The 23,388-nt window shown below is 40.5% G+C and overlaps 1 protein-coding gene across 1 annotated transcript in view; it reads left to right on the forward strand.

The window, feature by feature from the left end:
* The window catches only part of adam19a (ADAM metallopeptidase domain 19a), a 212,519-nt gene that overhangs the window by 18,492 nt on the left and 170,639 nt on the right, over positions 1-23,388 (forward strand). The window contains exon 2 of the mRNA XM_044184761.1: positions 12,971-13,050. Coding sequence (XP_044040696.1) covers positions 12,971-13,050 — 80 coding nt within the window. The remainder of the gene's footprint in view (positions 1-12,970; positions 13,051-23,388) is intronic.

A 23,388-nucleotide genomic window follows, 5' to 3' on the forward strand; every position in this document is an offset into this window, starting at 1 on the left:
TGAAGTTTGGACGGTAATAACAGAATCCACAAAAAGGAAAGTTAGACTTCTACGAAAACTCATTTAAATATCTTTAAATATCTATTTCAAACATCAAATATAAAGACACACATGTATTACACAACAAAGTTATGAAAGTCTTGGGCAGCGGCTGATTGGATAGGACTGGGGTGTTAGATGATTGGCTCTCGCTGCAACTGTCATTCTACCAGCCCCTTGGCTCACGCTTCAGAAGACAGAGATCACAAAAATGAGTTCCTACTTTGTGCAGGATTTTTCTTTTAATGAGGCTGTTGGCTGCATTAGAAGTAAGTGTCCTCAATGCCCAGTGAAAAGGAAGCGGCTGCAACGGCGTACACCACCAACTTTTTGTGCTTGATGTTTGTACTGCAGGAGTTGTGAATACATTTCAACGAGGTTCTCAGAGTGTACACTCTCAGTTTGGGGAAAATTGACACCCCTTCCTGTCTCTCCATCTAACTGCGTGGCCCTCCCACAACATCCCCAGTTTCACAAAAAGTCCCCAAAGTGGGTTAAAGCAAAAAAAACAAAACAAAAAAAACATTATCCATGCACATTCAGTCTGGCACTGGATGGCAGGGAAAGCATACGCTGTGCCATCTCAGTTCTCTGCCGTTCCACACTGGGCATTAACCCAGGGGAAAGAAAAAGAAGAAGGGATTCAGCACTTCAGTAGGACTGGGCATGCATGATATGAAACAGTAAAGCAGTAGCAATGCAAACAGGCCAGAGCTGTCATTACAGGCGGCATCTGTTGTCAGAGACAGCACAAGGATAGATGGTAATAGGCCAAACAGGGGTGGGTTTGAATCCGATAACATAAAGCAGCTGATTGCACCCCTCCATTGAAATTACCCAATACCCACTTTATCTCTTCACGTTTTTGTCTCCCTAGAGAGCCCTCTCCACTCTCTTTACAAAGTAAATCCACACAGTCATTTTTCAAGAAGATAAAGCATTTGCCGTGTATTATTCCTCCTTTCTCTGCCCACCCCTCTTCCACGTCCTTCCATCTTTCAGCCGCTGGAGTAGCTGTCAGATATAGATCACGCCTCTCATTGTTTTTCCCCAGCACCCTGCAGTGATAGCTCGCCGGGCGAGTGCTGGGTGTGAGCTCTGGCTTTCTCTCTTGATGTCGGCTGAGAGTTCCTCAGGGTCCGCAGTGGAAAAGAGAGAATAAATAACAAATTAAAGAGGTTGGGCGTGAGAGGTGTGTGTATGAGGCATGGAGAAGCACAGGGCATTAGTACTTGAATGACAAAACAAAGAGACAGCGTAAAACAAGGACAGATTGTTTAGACGTGATGTGTTCATACTTAATGTGATTTTTGAAAGTGAGAGAAGACTGAATTATTGTGACTGTAATGTAAATTATAGCACCGAACAATATGGGTTGTCAGGGCTGATATTAATTAGACTACCCCTGCCAGTGGGCTATATTCCGTTCTGGTATTTGTGTCCTTATACATTTTTAGGCATGGTAGTACAGTAGTGTGGCACTAGTGATTGCTGTGTCCGTTGGTCTGTTGGTCCGGAGTGAAATATCCCAACTATTGAATAGATTTCCACAAAATTTTGTGCAGACATCCATGGTCCTAAGAGGATGAATCCTACTGACTTTGGCGATCCCCTGACTCTAGCGCCACCAGCAGTTTGATATTGATGGTTAGAGTGAAATTTCTGTTGGATGGATTTCCGTAACATTTGTTACAGACATTCATGTTCCCCACAGGATGAACTGTAAGGGAATGTACTATGGCCAGTACCTTGGTATTGATATCATAAAAAGTAGCTTAAACATATTGACCTTTCTGCTTGCACCATCCTCACACAAAAAACAACAATGTAATGCTGCCCACATTTGTCCTAACATTTACATGCTCACAACTTGACAAACCCTATAGGATAATTTACTTTACCATGACTGCTAAGGATCTAAAACAAACTTTGGACCTAAACTCGTATCCATTGTACGATTTTCTGACCTGCGTCAAAACACCTGCACCCATTGCTTTCTATGTAAGCCTGCACGCCGGCGGCACTTTGTTGCGCGTCATTGGTGGGTGACCATGGATGTATGATAAGAACTGGATACCGGACTCAAAGATGGTGCCCAGTCACTTGAATGAAAATTGCTCACCCAGCACATACTGTAAGCAACGTTTTCTATCTTCCAGGTTTGCTCCCACCCGAAGACTTTACATTGCAATGACATCACGCACATTGAACATAGGGATGGAAGAGGACAGAAGACCTCAGGGATGAGAAAGAAGAGAGGAGGCAAGGAGTGTACAGGAGAGGGCAGAGGAAAGAGAGAAAGATGAGACAAGCTTCCAAAAAACTTCCAAACACAAAGTCTGGATGGGACCCAAATTTCCTTATGCAAAATATTTGTTAAAATGCCATTTTTCAGTGCCACAAATGAATCACCATTTTATTGGTGGGGGCAGAAATCTCGGCGACAGATATAAAACTATCTGTATGGCTAGATACAACTAGAGGTAAATGAGAAAGTATGTCTGTGTAATTTGGTGAAACAATGCTTCACTGCCAAACTGGTATGCCCGTTGACTTTCAGTGTGAGAGAAAAGTCTTTTGTGTGCTCCAGTCGTGCTCGGTCACATCTGGTGTGGTGAGGCTGTTAGAGCACAGCAGTCCAAGCTGCAGCAGCTGCTCTGTCAGCCCATTTCATGCTTCCTAAAACTAGACGTTACAGTTAACAATCAGCACTGTCCAGGTCCATTCAGTCAGTACAAATCAGTGATGGGAAATATTTTCCTCAGGGGTCTGGCTTAGGATGTCGCCTTCCCAAACGTATTTATGCTATTCATGAAAATATTATTTACTCTGCTATTGGTGAATGCTGTGGCCTGAACAACATACCTGTAGTCTTAAGTTCTAAAACACAGCTTTCATTTGTCCCTTGCAATATTCATAAGCATTAGCATGTGGCTATAACTGAACTGTATTTAGCCTGTTTATAGCAATATCAATGCAATTTGGGCCTTTGTAATAAATAATGTAAATGACTTCCACCTAATTTTGCATCCTCTAATCATTGTCTACTATTAAGCTTCCAAATAATAGAAAGCCTGGATGCAACCAATTTTGCGCTTAGAATTAGGGATAATCACAAGGACTAAATTCCCATAGAATGAAGGCCAGCCAGGAAAAAACGGTTGAAACGATGAAGCCTTTGTATAGAAATAATGGCTTTTTTCTCAGAGCATTTCACTCTTGTGGACTTATTAGAAGTGTCATAATTTTTCCCATGGGTCACTGAGGTGTCTAATCTACTGTAGGTGAAGATGAGTCATAACCCTTGCTGCAACTAAAGGCGGATTCCACAATTAAGTATCAAGAAAGACATGCTGTGACTGTCTTTGCAGCAGTGATGGCACATTTCTCTGCCGTCCTCACCCTTCATTTTACATATTTGCTGCCGTTCTTATATGTTCTAATTACCTATCGTGTCTTCTCTGTAAGTCATGTTCTTATCTACAGTGTACGCTGTTTTCTGCTGCTGCAATTACCCACTTTACTCATGGGGAGCATTAATTACATCTAATTTACAGGAATTGAGCAAAAAAACTCTGTATGGATTATGTAGTATATACTCTAGTGTAGAATTGACATAAATACTTTGTGTCTACTTAAGCAGACAAAAGACAAAACACTTTTCGATTAATTATTTCAAGTTATTTTGGTGTATTTATTTAGATAGATGTGCTTTCTGAAAGCAAGTTGAATAATCACTCAGTCTTGTTTTAACATTGGTAAGAAAATAAAATCATGTCATGTTTTGTCGATTATTTTCCACAGTCTTTCAAAATGGTAAAAAAACATTTAAAATCATTGAATGTAATTGCATAGAATTAAAGCAGCATACAGAAAATAAATGCCTCATAATGAACAAAGGCCACGCTGTGTCATATTAGCTCAATTATGGGCTTCCATTGAATTTGCATCATTTCATTATAATTTTATTCATGATCCTTAATGGATATAAATTTTGGCACAGCAGGGACATGTTACCTGATGCAGAGGAAGAATGTGTTGTGATGTTTTTTTAAATAGTTCAGTGTACAAAGATGCAGGGAAAACTGGGACAGACAGGGGGATGGCATGCCATTAAAAGCCCTGGTCTGGCCTTGAAGTGGGTACTTTTCATTTACATAGTATGCACCCCAGCCCAGTAATCAGAAAGGGTGTCTTAACTGAGTTAGTCTTTAATTAGGGGAACTTGCGACTGATATTCATGTTTTTTTAGAATAACATTTATACACATTTTTTGTAAGAATCCCTTAAATTTGGCCATTAAAGAATTGTAACCAAGATACAGTGTATTGAGCAGTACATTTTTGCAATTGAAAAATAATATTGTATGTGGTCTCTGGTTGAAAACCTGCTGTTTCTAAATGAACTCCAACATATCGTACCGGCCGACATATATACGGCCAATACCAATATATCTGTCATAAGCTAAAATTGTATAATAATATTAACCTGCTGATACATCTGTCAGCCTCTAAGTAAGTAAGTATCTTGACTTTTACTTTTATGTGTCCAATTCTAAAAACATTGAATCCTATAATGCCCCCACAACTTGCTATTGTCTTTCATTAAGAGCTCAGCGGGGCTTGTCAGATCGTTGAACGGCATCTGAAACCTCTCCCCCACACTTTTCCGAGGCAGGAATTGGGGGTCTGCATCCGACAATTTTTGTTACTATCCGAAACTGACAATCTGACAAGAGGTCCAATTTCACGCAGTGATTGGTATGTGTGAAGTTGTCTCCATTTGAACTATTACTGCGTCTCACCTCTATGACGGCAGGCTTTTCGCCCTGCTTTTGCCTTCAGATTTGGTGGAACGACGCATCGAACAAACTAGTGGGCTTCTACGCTCACGTCCCAATTTTTAACGTGGACTTTCTCCAAGCCCAGGCCGAGATAACCCTGATGACATCATCAGGGGCTATTATGTCTGACTTGACAAACCTTCTCCAGAGCCACAGAAAACATCCTTTTTCACTGGCAGTAAATATTTAGAATTAGAGAGAATTAGCTACTGTGGCTTTAAAAAGAAGACACTTACGGAAGCCCAGAGGGAGAAATGACACAGCACTGGTCATGCTGTTTGTTGGATAGGTGATCATGAGGAAGCGCAGTGCAGAAACACCACCACAATGAGTGCTTTGTAGTAAGATTAAGAGGTTAGAGGAGCTCACAGGCTCATAATGATGATGCATGAAAACCTTCTACCTTAGTTGACTTCTCAGTTTAAGAGCAGAATGGGTGTAAAATAGCAAAGAGATTCCCTCTAATCAGTGGCACACTTTCTTTAATGACTCCCCAAAGTCCAATGTGGATTACATCATGTAGTACAATTTGTCAGAGCCCTCTGGTTTTGTCAGTGTTTTGACTTTAAACTGGGTTCAGAGCCTGCTCCGCTATAAATGTGGGTTTTAAATCTAGCAAAGTGGGCTGCTGCTCTTTAGGAAGCTGTGGGAAGCTGAGCTTCACCTCTTAACCCTTTTCCATCATGAGATTTTCAGTTTATGGAGCTACCAACTTGTAGAAGAGCTGAAAAACTCAGTGTATGGAGTATAACACCTTCTTAAACATAAATTGATTTTCTTTGGACCCAGGGGCAGCCGTTTTGGAAGACATGCTGAACTGCCTCTCTCAAACTTTGTCCAACTCATCATTCTCCTTCTGCCTCACAGTGGTTGTAGAGGTCAGAATGCTGTGAAACTTTGAAGCTACTCGGTGCTCTGTAGCCTCCGCTTTTCCACACGCAGACATAAAACTATCCAGCAGTACTAACAGAGCTGTAATAGGAGACAAGATGGAGAGGAGGGTGAGGAACAAGACATGAAAGGAAGCATTTAAAAGATCATTTACCATAGAGAGCTCTATCTCTGTCTCTGACTGTGAACGGATGCCCCGAGGTTGGCGTTTGAGCAGGCGGATAAGACGGTGTATCCAATGAGCTCTCTGCTAAACTGGGGAATGAGGTTTAGGATCTTGGTTAGAGGAGCGGCCCGTCTCATCCTTTTTGCCTCTCCTTATCCTCTTCCATCCACCCATCCATGCATCCTTCCGTCCATCCATCCACCGTTGCTTTATTTTCCCCCTGCAGAATGGAGAAGATTGGCTTACCCAGCACACATACAGTATTCCACCTGACAGACACACTCACACACACTGTCACACAAAGTGATTTTGTAATTGAAAAGATTCACCATAGACTCTGTGGAAGTGTTGCAGCCAGAAGTGAAGCAAAGAACAGCAGAGATTTGTTGACTCTGAGGTTGGGTATCACATCTGCCTGGTGTTTTATTAAGCGCCCCAAAGCCTCGTTGAGCTGCAGTCGATCATTCGGGGGGAGCGGCATGATGGAGAGTCTCATCCCCTCCAACCTCTAATGCCTCTGCTGAAGCTATTAGCCAGCCTTAATGTTTTCTGCAGAGAGGCCATAATGACAGAGACTCCAGACCAATGTGTCATTTGTTGATTTTGGCAGTGAATGAATATTGAATACAGATGTTCATTTTTTTCTGGGCCACATTTTGGGACAAACTCTCCTCACTCTCCTGACCCTATTTGAAAAATGGAGCGAAAGACCAAGTGAGATGTAAAATGTTCTGAAGCTTGGAAAGCTTGAAAATATGTCAAAAGCTCCAAGCTCTTAGTTTGGACTGGATCAGGTTACATGTACTGTATCCTTTCACTACAGGTGAAAAGCAAAGTTGTGCAACAGCCACTGTGTGGAACTAGTATTGACCACTGTATCCGAACAAAGCTCCCTTATTTTCTAGTCTCAGATCAATACCATATCTCTGCCGTTCGAGTACTTTTATAAGCTCAAAGTGAACACTGCAGTAACCATCATTTTCCATATAAACTCAAGTGGAATGAGTGGGCATCCTTGTTCTCTGAGCTACATCCAGAGGTGGGGGCTTGGGGGAGGACTGCATTGTGGGAGGAGAGTGGGAAAAGGTGTTGCTTACCATGATGTGTTGGCAATTTGAGTTTACCCAAACTGCAGTAAATGCTTTTTTCCTACAGCTCCACCAATTTAGCATTGCACTCCTATAACGCTGTCGGACTCACAATGGACAGTAAAAAAAAAAGAGAAGAAGATCAAAATCGATGCAGAACCAGAGATATCGGCTTTTTTTCTTTCTTCCTTGTCCTGGCGCCTACATTACCCACAATGCAAATCAAAGTTCAGTCGGAGATTCGAGTATGTAATGCAGTCTTGCCGACTTGGCGAATTTGTTGCTACATTTAGCGTCTTTTCAGACCCTATTAGCGACTTTCACTTCTAAAAAGTGACTATCGACAAATTTAGCAACTTATTCAGACCATCAGCACTGCCCTCCATATCCAGGTCATATACAATAATTAATGATAATTCTACAACTAAAATAAATAATCAGAAATAAATAAATAAAAAGGGTTAAATCGGGCAACCCTTTCTGACACAAATTGGTTGCTGCTTGTACCCCATCCCTCCTGTGCAGTATTTTCTTTGTGGAGAAAAAAGCACAGAAGCAAATATCCAGATCTAGATGTAGAAAGATTTTTATTGCATGAGCAGTTGGCAGGCGGTGGCTAATCTCTGTGACTAAGTCAACTCCTTCTGTAGCTGCTTCATGATAGAAGCCTTCCAGTTGTTTGCCAGTGGACAGATAAAATTGTGAAGCAGTAAGAGGACTTGTTGAGTTTGCCGCTGTAGTAGTATCTGTAGTAGTAACGCAACTAAAGACTTCATCACAGCTCTGCACAGTAAGGGAGAGTCAGTCACCAGAGAGGCATCTATCTGTAAATTGAAGAAAAGGAAAGGTGGAGTAAAACAGAACTCCAAACAACTGTATTTTCTGCTTTACACTGGAGATATTAAACTGGTAAAAGCTACTGAAAGCATAGTCAGTCTTTTGAAAATGCCCGCATCTTTCTAGTTGCCTGCATGTTCACACGTGTTGAGTCAGTCACTTTACCCTCATGTCGACACAGCATGGTTGGGGACAGGCACCAGCCCTGCTCTGTGCTATTATCGTGGGCCAGCGTGGTTGCCTCCTGATGTGGGGATGCAGTGGAAATACTAATGAGCACAGCATGCCACACCATGAACAACGTGTGCAATACCATGCCAGAGGGGGGAAAAAAGATAGTGAAAACAGGATCTACATCTGAAGCAACCACAGACATCCACTCCTTTCCATTCCACTCCGCTCAACTCATTATTTTGCATGACCCTTTTCTGAAATCCTCAAATGTCACAGAAATGTTTTCCCCTCCCTGCCTGTAGCAATTCCAGACCAAGTGCAGCCGACATTTTATGGATTCCTTTCAGTGTTATCAGCGATTAATGGTGACCTTTGCTTGGCAGGTAAAGCATTTGATCTTCCCCAACCTGAAGAAACGAGGCTGCATTTGATTTCAAAAGTCAAATTCACCTTGGGTTGCTTTTTTGATCTCAAGCACACACCACAGTAGATTCTAAAGCTTACTGCATTTCCTTTGTGGGGGTGTAATTTAGCTATGCAGATTGCACAATACACAAAGCGCACTTGACAATGAGAGAGCTTAATGGATTACTGTACAAACGGAGAGAGTGACAAGTGCCTTTCAGGACCCTGTGGGAATTCAATGCTTTATAGAAGCTTATGTGACAAGAACATGGCAGAGGCCTGAGGTGACTAGTGAGGCGCCCTTGCTGGGCACTATTGTTAAAGCAGTGATGGACTTTCTCCGTTAGATGCTAGCTTAAAGGATAAATGGCTAAGAGAGCAGTCTTGCTCAGTAGGGAGTTCGGTTGTGGGTTCTCAGATTTGTCCCCATTGACTCTCAGGGCCACTCAATTGTGTCAAATGTGGACATATTCTACCAGTACTCTATTTCGGAGTCAATATGCATACAGCCGCATTTTGTAACACTTTGTAAGCACAATATACACTATGTATGTATAGTGTGGCTTTCAAAACTCAAATCTGTGCGTGTACGCACAGGCCTGTTTTTAGATAAAAACACCCTTTTATCATGTATTGCCCCTAACAATATGTGTCACCTTGGCATGCATCAGTAATAGCAGAACAGTTGTAATGCCAATAGAACTGGGGTTCTTCAGCATTTATTTAATCTGAGTCCAGTGTTGAATCTGCTTATCGAATCGGACTCCTTTTGAATCTCCTATTGGACATATTTGAACAGCTTTCCACTATTTTACCAACAGAACTTGTAAATAGATAATATGTCCTGAGCCCACTCAATCGTGAGTGTTTCTACTGTGTTTCTGTAGTTCCACTAACTCCAGCAGAGTGAGACGTCTTCTCTTTAGCGGATCGTGCCATGTCAATTTCAGGAGTCGCATTCTCTCAGTTTGACTTTCATCTATATCATATCAATAATTTAATCTTATCAGCTTATTGAACCAGGACCTCCAGCTAAGGTGTGTCAGATTTAGTCTACAGCTGTTATTTAAATGTGTAAGAAACATGTTTAATCAACATTTAAGTAAATATAAATATCTAATTGGACAATATTAAAGGACTCGGATCGGGATTGGGGCCAAAAAACTGGATCGGGACAAAGTTGTAAACAACCTAATAATTAAGAACTAAAACTCAAAGAATGACAGCTACTTGCTGTGCTTTTTAGCTAAATAACTACCAAAATGTTGCTAGTCTACATGCTAGTTGCTAGTGTACATTGTTGCTTCAAAGAAGAATTAGAAGGTTTGATTCTGAGTATTTTACCATGTGGAACCGTATTAGGTACAATATACAAGGATAACAACTAAACATTTTATATCAGACCTTTGGGTTTTGACGTTAATAACAACAGAAATATCAATTTCTTTATAGAATGCATCAATAATGTCTGTAAAAGTTTCACCAAAACCGAACAACTTGAGAAGAAACCCATGTTACATGTAACCCCACCAAAGTTGGTGATGGGAGGATACATTGTTCCAGGAACGAATAATTAAGACAATACACATGCTACTACCGCTGTCCTCGTGTTGCTGGGTTCATAACTATGTTTTAAAGTCCCTAACTGATTATTGATTCTCTTCATTGGCTTTGGGAAAGTAAACTCAGACAGTTTGTTCTTCTCATTTAAAAACCCTCTCTGTTTTTCATTTGGTAAACATGGAAAGGGAGCTCATTACAAAACCTGGTCTTGCGGTCTTCTTTTGTGCTTGGCCAACTGTGTGTTCTTGTGTGTGTGTGTGTGTGTTTGATTCAAATGCTTGATAAACCGCAGATTGAGGTCTTTATAAGTACATTACACTCCAGCCTGATATTGCATCTTGTTCTGTTTTCCAAACGATATCAGCTAAATGTTCCCCAGAGTTGAAATGAAAGTTCTGAAAACACCTCTGTCTGGTCTGTTCATTACTATTCTGCTAAAATAAAATGGTGATGTTCCAATGCTATCTGTAATATAGTGCATAGCTGGCCTGGGCTGATGAATCACTCTCTTTGAAATTCAACGTCCTGAGAAGTGTTTTTGCCAATTTGAAGTGAGCTCATGATTCATTTGAGCTAATCTAGTCATCCTGTTGAGATCCTTGCTCGGTGAAAATGGGAGCCATTATTCCTCAGAACTGCATTGGTGCGTTGACTCAAATCAAGCCAGTAAGACAAATGCTGAAAGAGAAATGAGAAAATAATAGTTTTCCAATGTAGTAGTAGTAATTTATTTTGGTCCTTATTAACAATTTTAAATAAATAACAAAAAGGCACTAAATTACAATGGTTGATTGTGGTATATTTATTTTCAGTTTTTAATTAGATTTTATGAAGACAGATTGTTGGTGATAAGCCATTGTTGTGCGTAGGCATGAGAGAATTTGACTTACATGGGGTTCTGCACACGCAGCACCTAAGCTGAGAACAGTGACTATCAGCAAGGGCCAAATGTATAAAATAGTGTGCACACAAAGAACATGTGTGCATATGTGGAGGACTCGAGCACTTCAAGCATACTTCAGAACACTAGCCTAAATTGAACAGACTCTGGTATAAAAAGGTAGAGATGAAAGGAGAGATAGAAGTTTCACAGATTATTCACAATATTTTTACAGTCCACACAGTCATCTGTAAAATGCCAGTCGAAAGGCATTTTTAACTTAACTTAACTTGATGGCAATGGCTGCGCATGTAGATGGAGCGCCCGGTAGCTCCTTCAAACTTTGCTACATTTTTGTTTTAATCTGTTATTTTTTCAGCTTTATTGCTGAACATCACTGAATGATGTCTGATTGGATTTGTTTTAAAGAGCTAAGCAAAAATGGTTCAATTTGACTGGAACTTATGCTCGACCTATTGCTCAAACACGTATTACTTATAACAGTAATACATCATCGTTATCATCGGAAAAGGAAGCCGGGGTTTGGATTAAAGACCTAGAGCCAGATCAACCCGGACCAGGCACGACGGCGGCTGCTGTGATCTCCCAGGAGGAGAGGACAGACAGCCGGGATAGGAGCCATGCTGGCCCAGCTTTGACTTAAGGCTGCTCCTGGCTAACGTCCGGTCTGGACGAAATGGGACTGCATTTCAGCAACCGGAATCAGAGACTGTTGTGCCCACATCTTTACAGAGACCTGCTCCATCAACATCCCGGATCAAGCACTCGACGGGCGGACCGCGTACCGGGCTGAAGGAGCGCAAGACTCCAGCAAGATGAAAGGAGGAGGACTCTGTGTTCACATCGATGATGCTTGGTGCTCAAACGCAGGCAAAGTGGACGGACACTGTCTCACAAATGTCAAACTTTTTATGTGAAGAAGAAATCCATATTATCATCACTATCTCTATCTGTTGTTTACATTCCACCAGAAGCAAATTCAAAAAATGCACTGCAGAATTAATTCCTGGGTGTGTACGTGTATGCAGTAGGCGATTTGTTCATTTTTAACAGGGGGGGATGGCCCAATGGGAGCATTTTATTTTATTTATTTGATGGTACCCTATTCTGGTTACTGGGCATTCGTAGGATTATGCATGAAAAATTGTATTTTATTTACAAAAAACGTTTTGTAAGATATCATACGATCTATGAGGATACGTTGAATTATCACCTGAATTTGCAGCTGCCCTCGGCTTTGTGGAGCTTTACAGTGAGTTTCAGCTCAGCTTTATCCTCCATCCCTTATTGTGAAGTTCTTAGTAAAGTATTTTTTGAAAAGAGTGCTACAAACTAAATCATTGATTACCTTTCTAATGTTTGATGATGATACAATATTACTGCTGCTGATGGTTTATAGGTACAATTCAATCAATTTTATTTATATAGCGCCAATGATGATGAATTAATAAAAATATGGGTTTTATAATAGCCACAGCTGTGCGTAAAGGTCTTGCATATTGACAGCTGCATTGGCATTGTTAGGGGATTTTTGCTGATGTGACACTATCTGTGAAATTATGCTACTTCTTTGTCATTCTTTTTAATAAAAATTGGCATTTATTCACAATTTTTGCTTGAAAAAATGGGGGAAACAATAATAGTTGTCGATTTATTTTTTCTGTTGATCCACTAACTAATAGATGAATTGTTTCAGCTTTAAACAGGTCTGAAGATTTTTGGGACATACTGAAGTATTGATAGGCAAACAGGTGATTAAAGCAATGTCTGCATCTATTTATGGATAACTGTGGGAGTGGAAATTAGGCTTGTGCATGTGTGGCAACTAACGTCTTTTTACATTGTAACTGAACAGTTTTAACGGAGCACTTATATTGTAACGCTGTTTGACATAGCGACACTTCACTGTGCAGGAAGTTTACACTGTTCTCTTCTGTTCGCTCTTTCTAACCTTTTACCAGTAAGCGTTTCCCATCGGCGTTGACCTGCCTCACATGTAATGTTACAGTCTATGTGAGCAGTCCTACATCTTATTAATCTCCCACCTGCTTTGTGTCCTCCAGGGCAGTGGGGGGGAAGGACAGTGACGGTGCAGTGGCTTTCTCAAGGCCGGACCAAGAGGGAGGCTGAGACTGTGACGCAGGTCAGATATCTCATCAACCTTTCTCTGATCTTTCTGATCTCTCGCAACAAGAGTTAAAGTCTAAAGTCTGCTTGTGGCCAAGAGTCTACAGTGCTCATTCCATCATCATACATGTTACATTGTGTAAAGGCCATAAGGGCGTAAAAATCAAAAGGCTTCATCCATACTCATCAGTGTGTCCAAATATGTGCATACATAATGAAACAAATTTCCAATTACACCATCTCTCAGAACTTCTATGGCCTTGGTAGCTTACATATTTAATCATCACAGACGACTGTGGCTGCAAGATGCTTTAAAAAAAAACCCCAACTTGTTTTATGGATGAATGAATGACGTCTGTTCTTGTGGTTTTGTACTTTTATCCAGAGGGGACGCTTGACTCTGTGGTGTGATTATTGAGGCTTTTTACTGCCCTCATTTTCAGCCCACAGACCGCCTCACTGGTCCACATGCAGTTGCGAGGGCACACATTTGTACTGTACTTTACATCCACATGCACACACAGGTGGGAAGACAAGCACATAAAAGACTTTGTGCCCTTTACAAAAATGATGAGGAGGAAAGGAGTTCATCAAAAGAACAGACAGTTTTAACTTAGCACAGCATATTCCAAAAAGATTAACAGTAGTACAATAGAAGGCTTAGTTTGTAAATCTGTCCTTAAAAGGCTCTGTAGCAGCACCTTAGAAATGGTCGAGTTAGAATAGCATGGTGTAGTTGCTTCAGCAACAGCTCAGACATTTGAGAGGATGCTGAGTATGTGTGTTCTGGTGAAGGGATGGGGCAATGGAATGAGTAAATGTTTTAATGATGAATGTATTGACACATAAAAAAGGAAACCTCACTGATGGCAACGGAACCAAAACAGAGTTTGCATGGTACAAACAATAACAAGCAAGCAATACATATTTATTTGTTCAATACACACACAAACATTTTCTTTCTGAGGGTCAAAATTGGTCTACCTGACCCAAAATTTGGATGCACAATACATTTCTTGTGACATATTTTAAAAATATCATAGCACTATATCTGCTGATATAAACTTTTTACACAAATATACATAACACAAACTCTGTTGAGACGGTTGCCTTAAATTTGTTTTTTTCAAGAATTGTGACCAAAATATGATGATGATGATGATGATGATGATGATAATAATAATGATAATGATAATAATAATATTTTTAATTATATAGCACCTTTCAAAAACAAAGTTAGGAAGTGCTTTACAATAAAAACAATAATAAAAGTCAATAAGATCCAAAACATAAGATATAAAACAAGATAAAATAATTAAAATAGTTACAATAAATAACATCATTTTAAGAAAAAGCCATAAGATTGAAGTGAGTTTTAAGAAGATATTTAAAAGAGGACACTGAGTTTGTCTGCCTGAGATTCTCAAGCAGGGCCTTCCACAGCTGAGGGGCCCGGACAGCAAATGGGTTGCAGCATCCCTGGTTTGATTCCGGCCGGGGGCCTTTATTGCATCTCTCTCAGCCTTGTTTCCTGTCATCTCCCTACTATCGCTATATAATAAAGGGATAAAATGCCCAAAATAATAATAAATGAACGGAAGGAAGTATCTGATCAAAGAATAAGTAAACAAGATTCCATTTGATGTCATCTCTCTGTATTTGACAGTTTTCGATACTATGGACATATTTTGGTTGGTACCAAAGAAGTATTGAGCTTTGATACCCAGCCCTAGTCAAAATAAAGAATACTGGGGGACATTCTGTGTCCCCAGAACCCATCAATGAAGTGAACACTAATAAAGTAAGTAAGTAACCCAGGTTTTAAAAAACTGGTGTGGCTTTTAGAGCAACACTTAAGTTAATGAATCCTCAGTTTGCAGCAAAGTTATTAGAAATAAAGGTTTTTCTTTGTTTTTGTTTTTTTTCAATTTCATTTGATTTCATAATTGCTGGCCTGACACAGTGAAATGACTGGAGCTTTGGGTTGAAGCACAAACCTGAAAGCGTCTAAGTATAGCAGCACGTCAGGCCTTTGTCAGTTCATCCTCATCTTCCTGTTGATGATTTGCTGACAGGCTCAGGCCAGCTCCCCCAATGGGCACCATGTAATTGACGGTGATCACTGGAGGCATCTGACTGCCTCTTGTGCATCTTAATGGTTACAATAATGAGAAAGTGGAGCCCTGCTGAGAAACATTACCACGCAGAATGATTCAGATCCATGCATTCATCTGCATACCAGAGTCCTGCCCGCTAACCGGCATGCTAACGAGTGGATATTGATGCTCGTCTGGCCGGTGTCATTATTAGAGGAAATGAAAAGGGTTAGCATCAGTACAGGAGATCAGTGGAATTAGAAATTAATGAGAAAGCAAGGCTGAGTATTAAAGATGGTTGGTGACACTTTTCTAAGACTTATCCTTTACATGTTGATAATGATTTTGGCAACTGCACACAGCATGTCTTGCCTTCCTCCATCTGGTTGAATCGTCATCACTTGATTTGATAATTTTTTTGCTATTGGCTTTGAAGAGGGTCTGAATTTAAAACTTTGTGCCTTCTTAAACCATGCTCTGGACCATGCACTGTGGATGTAAAGTGAGGAAATAGAAGGGTTTTTTTTCTTGTAGGTCAAAGGTCACAAGATTGCCTTGTCCCTGGGGTAGGTAAAGGTTAAAGGGTTCGGTATGCTTGAAACAAACTAGTTTGTGTGACATGTCGTCTGACCATATCTAAATGCAAAAGTGTTGATACTTGTTCTGAATGGCCACAGTCAAAGGTGAGGCAAACAGCCTGCCAGCATAGTGATTGCCTCACACAGCCACCCTGATGGCTCTCCCAGAGCTCAGTTGTTCACATGAAAAGTGACCAAAGTAGTTGTGTGGCTCGTGGCTCTGGCAAAAAAATGCAATGTCTTTCGGCAAAAAAGCTGAACTTGCTTATTCAACTTTTGCTGCAATGCAACATCATCTGCAAACGCACTGTAGCCACAACGAAGTAACAGACTTGGAAGCGCTTCCACTGTCTTTGTCTGTGCCCATTTTGGAGTATATCCAGCCTGTAAGTGTCGTTGCTCAAGGATACTTTGCCAGATATGGCTACGTGGGGGAATTAACCCCGCCCCTCCACTTGGGGGTTAATCTTATTAATTGCATGTCCAGAAAGAAAATCATCTTTCACAAAAATATGTGACAGAGTCATTAAGTGGACATCTGTTACGGTAGCATTCACCTCCTTTCATACTTTCACCTTCTTTCATTTTTTCAAACACAGAAGACGCTGCTCAGTGTCAGAGGTTTCATCTATCACCATTTGTTGTTGTAGCTTTATACTCTGTTTTATGTCCTTCAATTATTTGTTGGGGTAGTTCTAAGACTTTTTTTTAAAGTCTTTTTTTAATCTCCCAGCCCTCTCAGAGCTCTTCCCACCTCTTCATCTTCCCACCTACCCCATATCTACTTTCTGTCTCCCTAGTGATTAGATTACCTCTCACCTTGCGAGCACGCTGGAGATGCCAATGACATTCACCCTGGCAAGATTAGGGAGTGCACACATGGATCCACACCTGGTGCAGGCGCTTTGTGGAGGGGGGTTGTCTACAGTAGCCATCATGCAGAGGAGCTTTTGCATGCACATCACACAGTCACACTGATGATACCCACTAGGATTCGCCTGACGTGGTTTAAAAAAATTGCCCATTGAAACCCAGCAAATTAAAATCTAAGAAATAAATTGTTTCCTTTTGATCACTTAAAACTAAAGGCTTCCATTAGGCAACTGGGTTAGTATTGATCATGTCACCAATCAATTAGCATTATTTTTATTGTATTTCTCTGGCCTGTATCTAGCCCTATATTGATAAGACACAGTAACAAACTAAATTTGTGCAAACACTCAAACTCAGCCAAGCAGAAAGGTTCTGGACTGCCTAACCAGGTTTGTTTCATAAAACAGAACTGAACACCTATTATTGATAGATTTTTCATAACTGCCTCAGAGAACTTTTTTCTGACTTTTTTCTGCATGGCCTGGCATTTCACCCCTTGAAACATTTATAAGGGAAGTTTCAAGGCCCCTTGAGCTGTCAAATGAAGCTGGATGGATTTTATAAGTGCTCAGAGTAAAGGCGCATTCAAGAGACCCATGGCGACTTAAAGAGCAAAGTGTCATAGTAGATAGTAGAGTTTGGGGAGTTTTTGTGCGTGCATTTATGCATGTATAATATTTGTTTCAGCAAACATTTATTTGACACTGTGTGCTCTGTCAGTGTCTTTGGATTTTTAACCTATAATTATTCCTACAGGGAAAAGAAATGCATTTCGAATATTTATGTTTTTGGCAACAAGTCATCACAGTGCAATTTGCTTTTAAGCCCAAATAGATTTTTCCCTCACGCAGAATGAAATCTATTTTAAGACATTCATTCTCAATAGGTGAAGTGAAGCTGATGATTTTTCAGCAATGTATCCTGTATATGAAATATTGTATGTCACCTCAGTTAGTCCTGAAGAAACTTTTTGTATGTACACCTTCTTGCTCATACATACCATAGGCAACGTTACTGTATAAAAAAAAAGTTCAGAAATGAGTTCAGATAAGTTCAGAAATCCCATGGCCTGAGCATCCACTCTGAGGAATGATATAATAATATAATCATTCAGATGCTTTGGTTTTTGCAGATAAATTAAGGTTAATTTGCTTATTATTTCAAGGTATGTTTTTTCGGTAACTAAAACCTTTGGCTAAGGTTAGGGAAAGATCAGTCGCCCCGTTAGCTCACCTGGTAGAGCATGTACCATTATTAAGGCTGAGTCCTTAAGTCCGGGTTTGAATCAGGGCGGGCCCTTAGCTGCATGTCATTCCCTCTCTCTCTTCCCTGCCTTTCCTGTATCTCTCTACTGTGACTATCCAATAAAGTAGAAATAATAAAAAAAAGGTTAGGGAAAGATCGTGGTCACTGGAACAAAAAGCCAACATTACGTTACATGCCCAACCTCGACACCTTTACTTTCCTCCTTGCTACAGTAAATAAAGACCACGCTGCTTTCTGCATTTGATGTAAATCGCACGCTGATGACGCATGTCTTCCTATTTCTTCAAGTTCTCTGCAGTGGGAAATGCTTAGAGACACTGATTAGAAAGTCAGCCGTATCTGTTATAGCTGAGAGATTTGTTTCTTTGCGCTGTACATCGTTTGATATTTCCATTCAGTCATCACTTTAACTTCTCCTTTTTCATGACCAAATAAGTGTGGAATTACTTTAAAGTGGTATAACTTGGAAACATCTTGACATGACTCATCATGCTATTTACCCTTTTGTCATGGATATGGAATCTGGAGTTGGCTTTTCTGACCATAACACTCTACAGGGGTACTGCAGAACTGTGCTCCTTCCATATCTCTAAGGGTGAGCCCAGCCACTATGCAAATTAAACTCATTTTGGCTGCTTTTATCTGCAATCTTCTTTCGATCATTACCCAAAGCTCAAGACCAAAGGTGAGGGTTAGGATGTAGATTGACCCTCTTCTCCACAAGCTTGCATCACAGCCGACACATTCTCGCAAGCTACTGTTTAGCTACGAAGTATCGAAAATCGATTATGCAGATTTCTGTTTAAGTTCATCTTCACCGTAAATGGTCCAGTGTGCACAGGAAGTGGTGGCTGGATTTCAGTACATCCTTCCACGGTAGCATCACAGGATATTCTGCAAGTGAAAACCTTTTTAGGTTATAGTAAATATATGAAGAAAGTTTTCTTGTCTCAGTAGGTCAGAGAGTAACTTGTTGTTACTTCAACAACATAGGTGTGAACCTCGCCTGGGACCTGTGTTGCATGTCAACTACATCTTCCATTCCCATCTTTGCTGTCTTTCAGGGCATTCAGACCAAAGAACAGCACAGGTAAAAATTGCAAGGAGCTGCATCGATTGCGGTGTGTTGTTTTAAGTACCGGTGAGACAATGAAATATGATCCATGAAATCCAGTTTGAGTAATCGATTTATGTGAGACACCATATGAGGAAGGATTTTACACCTCTGGCACGTTATCGCAATGGCCATGGTAAACGGTAGAACTACACCATTCACATTACAAAGTGATCTACCAGGAATGTGCATTTGCCAGATGAGGTTCCATTGGGTTGCAGCAAAACTTGAGACAGGCCCAACTTTTTTGCTGAGCGATCCTGAGTTTTTTCCCTGGGACCCCTGTGTTAGCATTCCTGTTCCACAAACACAGTGGCCTCATTGAAATGAATCAGTCGGTCAATTGTCAATATATCTACAAAGGCCAAGTTGTTATCAGTTGATTGAGAACTGAAATATCTCAGCAAAATCATGGACCCTTTTTCTGTACAAATCTTTTATTATTATTTTATCAGTATCATGCTGTTAATCAAGCATTTAGTGAAGATAAAGATGCAGTAGTTTACTGTTGGCATGCATACAAAACTGCTCTACAAAATAAGCAGAAGTTAAACATTTTGCCCCCGACCTTTCCTTTTCTTTCCTCGAACAAACAAAGAAACAGAGCTGTCTCGGCTGTGGTATTGTGTAAACTAGTGTCACAGAGTCACAGTGGTGGTGAGCTGAAGGGGAGAGGCAGAAGTGTTTAAGATGTTGCTGTATTTCTGGACTGCTATCCCACAGTTCTTGGCCCTTTGGATCTGACCTGACTGACAGTCACTGCTGCCTCAGGCACTGACCCAAGATATTAGTGAGGTGAAAGCAGAGATGAGAAAAAGTGAGTTTATGGGAGGTTTTGACACACAAAAATATAGACAAATGATTAACTCTAAAATCTTAAAAACATTCAAACAAATGTTGATTCATTTTAGAATCAAATGTCTTGGTTGATTAACAATAGCACCTTTTAAAATGGTATCAACCTTTTCAGAAAATTATATGATCATCTCTGTTCTTTGGTCTAAAGATATGTTTTGTTCTTTTTCAAGATTCCACCATCAAACCTGAATTGTCAAGTTTGCATTCAGGCTAAAAAGAAAACAGTGAAAGTTGCTTGTTTTTGTGAGCAGAATTAAAAATGAAAAATGGTTTTATCTTCCCAACATCCAATCATGCTCAAGTGAATGTTTACTTGTTGTGAATGCTGTTTGTCACATTGTCCTGGACAACACTGACAGGAAGGAGCTGCGCTACAGTCTGTTCACTGTTGCTGCGTTTGCTTTCTCTCTCTTCCTTTATGTTCATCTGGCATTTGTACGCTCCCCTGCTTTTCTGCTTTGTGTGTATTGAGCAAAGTCAGCAATAAGCTACTATTTGTATTCCTGCAAAGCCCACCTTCTCACTGCTGTGTGCCATGGTTTAGGTTTCAGTTCAGAGCAATATATTTGAATTGAAACTTAGTGCTGATACCTTTTGTATGTTGAAATTTAAGCATTTCCTCCACAATGTACTCTTTCATGGTGGTAAAGCATCTGCAAATGCTTTTAGAAATCACATGGGACCAGGATTTTAGAAATACTATCATGATCATGAGTCAAAGTCTCAAGAAAAATACTGGTATCAGCCGTATGTAAACCCCCCCATGTTGCAAAAAAAAAAAAAAAATGAATAAAATTCCCCCCATCAATACAGAGGAGATGACCTCAGTGTCCTTAATGGTAGCTACAGCCCTGCATTGGACACTTAAAGTATATCATTATGTATTCAGATATAACATGAAGCAAGATTTTAAATAGCTTTGTTTATATGAATATGACTACTGAAATATTTTTGTCAGTGTTTGCAAGCCACAAACAGCCAGTGGATGTGTTTCCTGTCTGATAGTAGACATCTGCTGTCACATCATGCACTGACGGTGTGAGACGGTGCATACTTCGGCTCACAGATTGCAAGTCAGCAGAAACTCCAGCTGTTTCTCTTATTTTCTGTCAGCAACATCCCCTTTTGCCTTTGTATCTTTAAAACATTAAAGGGTTGGTTCACCCAAATGAAAATACATATTTTCTCACTTACCTCTACTGGTATCTAGCCATATAAGTAGCTTTGGTTTTATTAGTCCAGGTTTTGAGATATTTGTCTCTACCCCAGTACAATGGACATGGAATTTCATTTGTGGTGATCACAGTTTTGAAAAATTAGATTTAAAATTCAGCAGCAATGGTTCCTATGGAGATATTGACATCAAGTCACGTCATTTATTTATATAGCCCAAGTCTTCCGACTACTCAAAGCGCTTCACACACTACATATCACATTCACCCCATTCATATACTGATGGCAGATGCTAACTGCTCATCAGTCCAAAGAAACTAACTCATTGTTCACACACACTCACACACCGAAGGCACAGCCCTCGGGAGCAATTTGGGTTCAGTGTCTTGCCCAAGGGATCGAATCGCCGACCTTCCAGTTGGTGGACGACCCGCGCTACCACTAAGCCTTTACGAAGTTTAGGAAGTTTCGAATTTTGCTGTTTCCATCAACCTTTTCTAATGCGATACTTCAAAATGCGCATTAAATACGTTTATGGAAACATGGTTAATGTGATAGGCAGTTTTAAACTATTTTATGGTATTCTAAAGATTGAAGAGTTAATGAATTTCAAAAAATAAAACAATTGTTAGTTCAGCCCCTACACCCCTCCATTTCTCTTTGTGTTGGATCTGTACACACCTCATAACTCCACTTAAACATACAGTGTAAGGCCAAAAGTGGACCTGTCCATATAGCTCTGTGTGCTTTTGGTCTGGGTCTCTTTTTCATGGCTTGGTCTAGGCCACTTAGTTCCAATGAAGTGAAATCTTAATGCTACAGCGTACATTGATATTTTAGACAACAGTGTTCTTCCAACTCTGTGTCAACAGTTTGTTTGGCCGACTCCATAAAGAAATGGTTTCCCAGTTTGGTGAGGAAAAACTTTACTGGCCTGCACAGAGCCCTGAACTCAATCCCATCTAACAACTTTGGTATGAACTGGAACTCCGCCAGGCCTTATCACCTAACATCAGTGTTGGAGCTCACTAATGTTCTTGTGTCTGAATGGGAGCAAATCCCTGCAGCCAGGTTCTGGTTCTAGTGTATTAACATCGGATTAGGAGCTCCATAATGTGACATGATTCACTGCACCTTTTCACTTTCAAAAACAGTTTTTGGACACACATTAGATTTAAACTGATAATACAAACATGTTTAAAAAGGTAAAATGCTGCACAGCAACCCCTGTGAGGACAGGTGACAGGTGTGTGTGCGTATGTTTGTGGGGGAGTGTGAAGGCATGGGAGGACAAAAGCAGAGGCAGTGAGCTTTCATCACTTTCTACCGCCCCTCTCTTCCTCTTTCTCTTTGAATCATCCGAGGTCAGGCTGCAGGGTCAGGAGTGTGAAAGCAGTAGGTTGTGTGTGTCTATTGTGGTTGAAAATGTGTTTGCTTCTTTTTCACTCACTTTACTAAACCTTAAACCAAACAAAAGTGAAACTGTCATTTCTGCACTCAAATCCATGCTGTCAGTCTTAATTTGAAACGTTGCAGCACAATGATGTAGGCTGTGTGTGTGGGTGGAAGTGCACTGTAAAATATTCAGGGGGAATTACATTTCTAGAAAAAAAAAGAAAATGTCTGCAGCACTTCGAAGCACCAGATTGTGATATACAAATGTAAATTAATTTAGTGCTCATGTCAGGAAGAGTGGACTATTATTTGATTTTTCAGTGGCTTCACATTTAGAAGGACCTTTGACAACAATGGATGAGGAGGAATTTTGAAAGACTGGCAGCAAGTCACAAACTGATCGAAAGGATTCCTGCTTTTGGTTAAATAACACAGCAGAGAAAATTAGATAATGATCCCCCAGCTCCGCAGTTCCCCTCTTTCAGCTCATAGTTTTAGTTTTCCAGCTTTTAACTTTTCTGTTTTGGTTCATTCTCACAGCTCTCATTAACCCTGTTTCCAGCTGCAGGCAGCTGTTTTTAGTGAAAAAGCTCTGATAAAGCCACTGTACACTACCTGCCCAGCACCAAACAGCAGACAAATAAAGCTAGTGACTAGCCGGTGAAGAAAGTTTAACATCTAGCAGGACGTCTCCACTTCCTCCCACTGTACAAAAATGAAGCCAAAATATTCCGGATACGGGAGCAGTGTAGACGTCATTTGGAGCCAGAGTCTGCGCTGTAGTGATCGGGGATGGAGCCGCGGTATTGAGGTCCCGCCCATACACCCGGTTGACTCAATCGCGAGCTGGCCTCAGCTGTCAGTCATGATGTGAACCCTCCTTTTTATAGCATCAAATAACTAATTAGAACCAAAGTTATGGTTTATGACCTATACTTCAGCCAGTCACCAGGGGGCGGTCGAGATGTTTTGGCTTCACTTTTGGGGAGCTGTCATGTCGT

This window comes from Siniperca chuatsi, linkage group LG22, assembly GCF_020085105.1.
Source record: "Siniperca chuatsi isolate FFG_IHB_CAS linkage group LG22, ASM2008510v1, whole genome shotgun sequence".
Taxonomy (NCBI): domain Eukaryota; kingdom Metazoa; phylum Chordata; class Actinopteri; order Centrarchiformes; family Sinipercidae; genus Siniperca; species Siniperca chuatsi.